The following is an 8514-nucleotide window of genomic DNA, read 5'->3' as shown; positions in this document are numbered from 1 at the left end:
GAGGCACCGCTCGCACACGCGTCCTCACCGTGCCAAGGGTGGGTTGGTGTCTCCCTGCCCTGCAGCAGCTGGGGACAGCACCGGGGTGTATGGAGGGGAGGTGGGTACAGCCAGCACCAGTTTGTCACAGTCAAATTTTGTCAAACCAGTCCCACTTCCTTCTCCATCTGGCTACTGGCCTTTGCCGTCAGGGAAGCAAAAAGCAGAAAGCCTTTGGTTTGAGCAGGACTGATGACGCTGCCTCAGGTGCTGTTCCTGGCCAGTAGCAGAGGTGCAGAGGTGGTGGCACACATCAGGCTGCCTGTGAGGCCCAGTCCCCATCACCGTTTCACTGGGGACCTCAGTGATGGGGCAAAGAAGTTGCTTACTAATGGTTGCAGTTGTCACCAAAGAGTACTGGAGGTCAGAATGGGAAATCAAAAAGTTCTTGACAAGGTTGAAACACCTTCTTAGGAAAAAAGACTCTTGCCCAGAAGGGCAAATGCCCCTACCTTGGGCTGGGATACTGGGCTCCAGAGGAGCAGCCCTTGCTTCCCGCAGACCACAGAAGATGGCTAGATGGACAGCTGGATGGCACACCTAGGGCTTAGCAAGCTGAAGCCAGCAGAGATGAAGCCCACCCACTGTCAATATAACAGACGGCAGCACTGTGGGATGAGGGACCACAGCCTGGGGCAGGAGCTCCCGTGGGAGGGTCAGTGCAGAGCCCAGGCGAAGCTCGGGGGACTGGCACCTGTGAGAAATGCCCCAGCGGCACGCGTCTGAGCAGGCTGGTCAAACTCGGCCGTCCCTTCGCAAGGCGCAGGAAGTTACCCGACGGCTCGGTGCAGTGCTGGGGTGGGAAGGGCGCGGAGCCACACAGCCCTGCCGGGACTGGCTGGAGGAGCGGGGCTGTCCCCATGAAGAGTGGCTGGCCGAGGGAAAGCTGCAGGAACATGCATGTGAGATGCGGCTGCACAGAGGAAAGACACGGTCTGTTCTCCGTATCCCTGGAGTACAGGATAAAGTCTTAAATTGCAGGGGGTGGGAGATCCCAGTTGGATACTAAGAAAACCCATCCCCATGGCATGATGAGACCTGTGGCTTGTCTTGGGGCACTGGGGCATCCCTGGGTCAGAGGATGCCAATGGGGACGGGATCCCAAGGAGTGTCCACCATGGCAGCAGACCATTGAGGCCCCGTATCCTGTTCCCCTGTGCCATCAGTGGGGCAGAGCTGGGACACCACCACCCCTCCGCTGGACCTGGCTGCCTGTTGCACTACATTTATTGTCCGTAAGGCAGAGCTGGCACCTCCAAAGGGTTACCGCAGAGCTGGAGGCTGTGCACAGCCAACACTGTCCCTTGTCCCTTTGCACCCTTGTCTGTTTGCACCTGCCGGGGTGGCCCCAGCCCATGCCAGCAGCAATTCTTGCAGCCCCGCTGGTGCCATTTCGGGCCCAGAAGCTGCAGGGCAGGCAGCTGCCAGGACACTGTTTCCCCTCTTGCCCCAAAGCTTGGGCATTTGTGTCTGCGGGCAGAGGTGGCAGCATCCTGGCTCCTGAGAGCCCCTCTCCTGCCCGCTCTGCTGCAAAGACCCTGCTGGCACTTGTCCTCGGGGGCCATCCCAGTGCGTCCCTCAGCAGTGTGGAGCCATGATGGTGGCTGGTCATGTGCCAGTGTGTCCAGCACACACTGGGGGGCAGACAGGGAGGGGACGGTGCAGTCCTGCAGTGGGGAAGGCGCTTTTGGGAAGGGGCACTGGTGTTTGTCCGTTTGGGGCAGGCAGCCCCTCATCCCCACAGCACTGTCCCAGCAGGCTGAGGTCAGCGTTCCCCCTCTGCACGGTGCCAGCGCAGCCTCACGCCTCCTCGGCGGTGGCATCGATCCCTGCGTAGGTGAAGTTCTCGAACAGGGCCATGTTCACGTAGGCCTGTGAGGGAACGCCAGTCAGGAGTTGGTCATGACGGTGTCCCTGTCTCCCTCTCGTCCCCACTGGCACACTAGTGGGCATTGCACCCTGGGGGGAGGTGACGGGGGTCCCCACATCCAGACAGTGATCCTGGGGTTACCCCCATGCATGGGGGGGGGTCACACAGGGAATGCTGCTGGATGTCCTCCCTGAGCCCAAGGGATGCTCCAGCCTTCGGGCCAGTCTTGTGCAGAGCGGGCAGCCCTCCCACTGAGCCGGAGTGACGCAGGCGCCCTGCGCCCAGCCCTGCCGCCGCTGCCACTCACCTTCCTGGCCTCCAGCATGCGGATGAGCTGCATGGAGATCTGGGCGAAGGGTGGGCGCTCATAGGGGCGGTCACGCCAGCACTGCCGCATCAGCTCGTACCTGTGGGCAGAGAGCCGGCAGTGGGTCAGTGTGCATGGGGGGAGAGGGGGCAGGAAAGCTGCTTCTGGGAGATCGGGGGAAGCACGTGGGAAACTAAAGCCCAGGAAGGGTGTTTGGGGTGTGGGACCCCAGCTCATTCACCAGCCACAGTGCAGAGGGGAACCAGGAGGACCTACTGGGAGCCCCTGGGCAGCAGGGCCAGGGGAACATGGGTGCGGCCATCAGCCAGGGCTCTCTGCCCACTTACACCTCGTCATCGCAGTTGCGCGGCTTCTCCATGCGGTAGCCCTGGGGCAGCTTCTCGTAGAGCTCAGCGCACGTCATCCCACAGTATGGCGTTCCCCCTGCAGCCAGAGACACACAGCTGGCTGCAGCGGGGACAGTCCCTGGGTGTCCCCTCTGGAGCCGCAGGAGGACCAGACCTGCAGGGACCCAAGCAGAGGCAGGGAACAGAGAAAAGCCTTACCCAAGCTGACGATCTCCCAGAGCAGGACACCGAATGACCACCTGAAAGGGCAGGAGCCGAGGCTGTGATGGAGCCCCCAGCTGTGCCCCACTGCCAGGCACAAGGCAAAGCCCAGGGTGGAAGGGGCAGCCAGGGCTCGGGCTGAGCCAGCAGCTTCCCCGAGAGATGCACCACCATCATCTCCTGCCCTTGTAGCACCCAGAGCAAAAGCATCGCTGCACTGACCACCCCGGAGAGGGATGGAGGCGGCCGTGGCCATGCCCCAGCCCCGGTGCTTCTGCCTGCAGGACTTACACATCACTCTTCGTCGTGTACACGCTGTAGTTCAGGGACTCGATGGCCATCCAGCGAACTGGCAAGCGCCCCTAGGGAAACAGAGCACAACCGTCAGGGGAGGGGAGATGCCCTGTGGAAGGAGGGCAGCCGTGACCCAGCCGGTCCCAGCATCGTGGGTTGTTCCCACTGATGGTGGGGGTCCTCCCCACCGCATCGCTGCAGGCCCCATAGAGATGCTTCGCTCCTGCCTCACCATCGTCTTCTTTACGTAGACCTCCTCCCCTCTGGAGAGGCCAAAGTCAGCAATCTTGGAGGCCAGATTTTCTCCCACTAGGATATTCCTGGCTGCCAGGTCCCTGTGAATGAACTGAAAGGGGCCAGTGGTCATCAGGAGCCACATGCTCCCTCCTGCTGGCCCCAGGGGTCTCGTGCCCTGATGGGGAGTCCCCAGACCCCAGGGGAAGGATGCTCTGGGGACCTTCCTGGGGATATACCTGCTTCTCACTCAGGTACTGCATCCCCTTGGCCACGTCTGAAGCAAACTGGAGTAGCTGCTGGGAAGTGAGGGTGGAGGCAGTGCCATGCTCCTTGGCAAAGGCCGGGTCCGTCTCCAGGACTCGGCTTTTGCGGAGGAAGTCCAGGAGGTTTCCATAGGGAGCATACTCAATGGCGATGTACAGGTAGCCTGGGGGGCAGGAGGAGGTTGGGTGCATGGGGCTCTCCCCAGCAAAGAGGAATACACAACTGGGCAGGGGCTATGGGGCGGAGGGGAGGGGACAGTGGGACAGCCCTCACCCTTGTTTTCACAGGCACCCAGCAAGTTGATGATGTTGGGGTGATGGCCCAGTTTGCACAGCACCTCCAGCTCCCCAGCAAAGTCCCGATGGTCGTTCTCTGAAGCAAACTCTGGAAGCAAGAAGGGATGGACGCCTCAGTCCTACAACAAGGGCCCTTCCTCTGTTCCTCCACTGATGGCTCCTGCCCATTCTCAGCCCTGAGCATGGCCCAGGGTGCAGCTGTGTCCCGCAGCCCACCCTGTCCATCTCCCTGCACCGCTCACCTTTCAGCATCTTGATGGCTGCGTTCATTTTCAGGCCATCCTTTTTGATCATGGCCCTGATGACCTGCCCAAAGTTGCCCTCCCCGATCATGTCCTCAAACTTGATGTCTTCCCACTCCAGGATGGGGTAGCTGAGGGGCTCAGGCTGTGGCTTGGGCCGGCGCGTCAGGGTCAGGGTCCCCGAGTTGAACTGCAGGATGGTCTCTTCCCCCTGGCAGATGGGAGCGGGTGAGGTTAGAGGCACCGGGCACCCCTCTGCCCGCGCGGCAGTCCCGGCAGGGCAGGCGTTGTGGGCAAGGGCGGGCTCCGCACCCTCTCCGTGTGGAAGTGAGGTCTGGCTGCATCCGGACTGGAGGCTATGGAGCGTGACCTGGATCGGGCTGGGACGTGGGGAGCTGGGGACACGGTCCTGGCAGGGCAGGGGGCACTCACCGAGCCAGACTGGTATGTAAAGGTGCGGCGCCGGTGGAAAAAATTCTTCTTGATGAGGAAAAGTGCCAGGAGGGCAAAGAGGATGGTGAGGCAGGTGACGGACACGGAGCCGACAATGGCCAAGAGCAGTTGCTGGTCTATTCCCGCCTGCTTGGTGCTCTGGCTGCCCAGGCTGGGTGGCACGCTCAGCGCTCCTGCCGAAAGGAGGGTTGGAGGGTCATGGTCTGTGGCTGAGCCCTGCCCAGGCTGCACAGGTGGCCAAACACCAAGATGACAGCCCTTTCTTGGCACCCCGCAATCCCATGAAGACACTACAACTGCATCCCAGGTTCCTGGGACCATGGAGGGACAGGGGTGAGGGTGTCACTGCCTGGGCCCTGTCACTGAACCCACCGGTTTCTGGACCTCCAACCAGCTCTGGTCCAGCCACCAACTCCTCCTGTGCTGGCTCTGCCCTGCTCCTCTAGCTCCTCAGACGTCACAACACCCTCTGGTCAAGGCAGAGCCACTCTGCAGGTGCCATGCTGTCACCATGCCACCCCTGCCCCATCAGGACTAGGAGGAGCAGGGTGTCTGAAGACACCCACGAGTGTTTTGGGTTTGGGCTGCTGATTTAGAGCTGTTCTGGTCACTCTTTGCTGACCCAGATGCTGAGCCCAAGTTCCAACAGGCCCATGAGCCTCCTGCCTGCTGGGACACCCCACTCACCGTCCCCCAGGGTTTTGGCTTTCACAGGCTGGCTCCACTCCCCTGGGACATGGGAGTTGGCCCGAACGCGAAACTGGTAGCTGGTGCTAGCGTTGAGGCCCCCAACGATCTTGGTGGTCTCTGCGCCGCTGTCGGTGTCAATCCACTGGGGTTCGCTGGTGCCCCCCACCTGCTGCAGTTCCACGATGTACTTGGTGATGCCCCCATTGGGGTACTCGGGGACCTGCCAGGAGAGCCTGATGGCCGTGTCAGACATAGACTCTGCCGAGAGCGACCGTGGGGAGGAGGGCCCTGGGACAAGGAGAGGAGAGTGTCAGCCCCAGGACAGGGCTCCTGGCACTGCAGGGGCTGAGCGCTCGCTTGAGGACCAGACCTCACGGATGGCAATGGCAACCAAAGCTAGGCCAGGTTTGAGGAACTTCCAGAGGCCCCCGGCCTGTGCTTAGATGGAGGCAGGAGGAGGACCCTGGACCAGGAGTGGGGCCAGGAGTGGCTCTCTGGGTACAACAATGGGGCAGGACTGCACCCACAAATGCTCCCAGCCTCAGGGACCATCAAGGTAGACGTCTCTGTATTGATATTTTCTTTCTTCAGCCCTCCCTCACACACAGCAAGTTTTGAGTATCTTATCATTCCCACAACCTCCTCTGAGCCTTCTCCATTGTGCCCACACCCCTAAACCCAAATCCCCAAATCACACAAAGCTTTTACAAGCAGCAAACGGAGAAACCCTCACATCCTCCGAGCCTGATGCCCACCAGCCCTCCCAATACGCAGTAGCCAGCACTGAGCCTCACTGAAAGCCTTGTGCACTCCTTCCCCCTTGGTTGCCAGAAACACTGGTCAGGCTGATGCTGCACCTCCCCATGGTCTCCCACCCATGTGGGTGTCTGCATGTGTGTGCATGACCCCAGGAGGGGCTGCAGATCTCCCCAAGCCCTAGTGACTGTCCAGCAAAACTACCAGGCAGCGAGGTTAAAGTGAACCAAAGGGAAATAAATTTTTCATGCAATGTATAATTATATCGAGGAACATGTTGCTACAGGATGTTGTAAAGGTCACAAGTATAGACAGGCCCATCAGGGCTTGGGCAAGGGTGTGTAGGACAGATCTGTTTGTGAGCGCCACTTGTGATGGCCTGAGTGACATGTTCAGCTTAGGATGTTTCTCAGCTGCTTGATCCTGGAGGCTACAGGATCTAGTGGGGAAAGGAGGGGACCCATTTTCCCCCAAGCAGTTGTTCATGCACTATCAGAGATGGGATACAGAAGCAGCCGGACATGGGGATGGTCACTGTTACATTTACAACTGATTTATCATTGTAATTCCCTGTAATAATTCCCTGTGTGCTGCTGGACTCACCTTTGCTGTTGATCATGACCTTGTAGAGGTCGGACGCAGGCCCCAGGCTGGCGCAGTGGTAGACCAGCACTTCCAGCCCATACTCCTTGTTGAACTCCAGGTCCCCAATTCGGGCAGAGAGCACGGAGATGGATGTGATGTTTTTCTCACAGATCAGCCGTCTCGCTGAGTCGAAGAGGTGAACGATGAAGCCATGTGCTGGCTCGTGGTTACTTGGCAATTTCCAGTTGACATGAAGCGTGTTTTTCTCCTCTATGGACCAGCCTTCAATCACAGGCTTGACTGTGGGCTCTGTGGACAGAAACGAAGCAAAACCTCACAGCACGTCAGCCTCAGGGCTTTGTAGACCCTACATTGTGCAGGGTTAGGGGTAGGGTCAGGGTGAGGTAGATGAGTGCTCACCAAGGCATTCGGTTACCATGACGGCCTCAGGCCCCTTGCTGCCTTCCCCGCCGTCCCCTGGCCGGCTCAGCTGCACCTTGACAATGTAGGCAGTCACTGGCCGGAGGTTCATGAGGGTGATGTTCTCACTGTTGTCAACTGTTGGCCAAGAGGACATGTCAGAGACATGCTCATGACCCACAGTCTGCCCTGCCACCAGCATCCTCCCCAGCATCACCACAGGGGGCCTGGGATGGAGACCTCTGCCTGCCTCAGACCCTCACTGGCTGGGGCAGCTGTCCCCTCCAGCCCAGGTCCTACCTCTTCTCCCCAGTCCCTGGCAGACATACCCACAATGGATGACCAAGCCGAGGTGTCGTCCTTGGGCTTGTAGAGCAGCTTGATGGAGATGATGGGTCCATCACCAGAAAAGCAGTCCACGGGTGACACCACAAGCTGGCGGCTCTGCTTGGCCAGCAGCCGGGGGGGGCTCAGGGGTGCTGGTGGCACTGGGGATGAAGGAGGGAATGACATCAGTGGGACTGGGAGCAACGAGGAGCAGAGCATGGGTACATCTGCCACTGCTTGGTTCCTTCCAGCTTTGTCAGGGAAGTCTTTCATTACAACCCAAACCCGTCTGCTGGCACTATGGCACATGGTGAGTGGCAACCAGTCCAGTGCGGGGAGAGGGGGAGTTTGGCATTGCCACACCGTGCCATCAGCTTCCTCCAGCAACCCCGGCTCATCCCACTCGTGCTGCTGCCCTTCTCTCACCTCGGATGTTGACCTTGACTTTCCGGCTGTCCTGGCCCCCAGTTGTGGAGACCCGGCACTCCCAGAGCCCTGTGTCTTCCTTTGTCAAGCGCCGCACCTGAAACTCGCAGGTGATCTGCCCTGGCTCGATGATGGCTTTGATGAGCTGTGGGCACACAAGGTGCCATCAGCCCCTCGGCTCAGCCCCCTGGCTCCCCACACCAGCCTGGAGCTGCCCAGCAGACTGGTGGGGAGATGGGTGCTTTTTTGGGGAGCCAGCAATGCAGGTGGGGGCCAATGTGTGGAGATGGCAGTGGGGCGAGGGCACGGGGTCATGGGGACCGGGTACCTTGAGCACAGTGCCGTCAGCCTTGCGCAGCTCCACGCTGTCGCTGGTGGGCAGTGGGTTGCCAGTGGCCACACAGCTGACGATGGGCTCCGAGCCCAGGTTGAACTCCAGCTCTGAGGCCAGTTGGATGATCTGGGGGAATCGGTCTGGCACAGAGAGATCAGCGTTAGGACTGGCCCCGCTCCCCACCAAGCATGAGAGAGGCTGGCCCCTTTCCCCAGTCCTGGCTGCAGCCAGACCCCGGTGCCAAGAAGCCAGTGCTGGGCACTGCAGTCCAGCCCCGATCCCCACCCCACATGCCGGGCTTGGCCACTCTCTCAGCACAGCTAACCCCAGGGGGGGGACTAGATGCTCCCCTTGCAGTACCCTGTTTCCACAGGGTTGGGGCTATTTCTGCAGGCAAGACGGGCT

At 60.2% G+C, this 8514-nt stretch overlaps 1 protein-coding gene across 1 annotated transcript in view; it reads right to left on the bottom strand.

Moving 5' to 3' along the window:
- Positions 1-1839: 1839 nt before the first annotated feature.
- The window catches only part of TIE1 (tyrosine kinase with immunoglobulin-like and EGF-like domains 1), a gene marked incomplete at its 5' end in the record, with an annotated part of 8788 nt that continues 2113 nt past the window's right edge, over positions 1840-8514 (bottom strand). Inside the window, 16 exons of the mRNA XM_010288779.1 lie at positions 1840-1911; positions 2217-2316; positions 2564-2660; positions 2783-2823; positions 3077-3147; positions 3312-3425; positions 3553-3743; positions 3854-3964; positions 4119-4329; positions 4551-4744; positions 5259-5549; positions 6621-6911; positions 7023-7160; positions 7352-7510; positions 7776-7920; positions 8104-8249. Of these exons, the coding sequence (XP_010287081.1) occupies positions 1840-1911; positions 2217-2316; positions 2564-2660; positions 2783-2823; positions 3077-3147; positions 3312-3425; positions 3553-3743; positions 3854-3964; positions 4119-4329; positions 4551-4744; positions 5259-5549; positions 6621-6911; positions 7023-7160; positions 7352-7510; positions 7776-7920; positions 8104-8249 (2372 nt within the window). The remainder of the gene's footprint in view (positions 1912-2216; positions 2317-2563; positions 2661-2782; positions 2824-3076; positions 3148-3311; positions 3426-3552; positions 3744-3853; positions 3965-4118; positions 4330-4550; positions 4745-5258; positions 5550-6620; positions 6912-7022; positions 7161-7351; positions 7511-7775; positions 7921-8103; positions 8250-8514) is intronic.

The sequence above is a fragment of the Phaethon lepturus genome, unplaced genomic scaffold (assembly GCF_000687285.1).
Source record: "Phaethon lepturus isolate BGI_N335 unplaced genomic scaffold, ASM68728v1 scaffold40706, whole genome shotgun sequence".
In the NCBI taxonomy this organism is placed as follows: domain Eukaryota; kingdom Metazoa; phylum Chordata; class Aves; order Phaethontiformes; family Phaethontidae; genus Phaethon; species Phaethon lepturus.
Note: the sequence above shows the minus strand (reverse complement) of the source record. Positions and strands in the feature narration are given on the sequence as shown.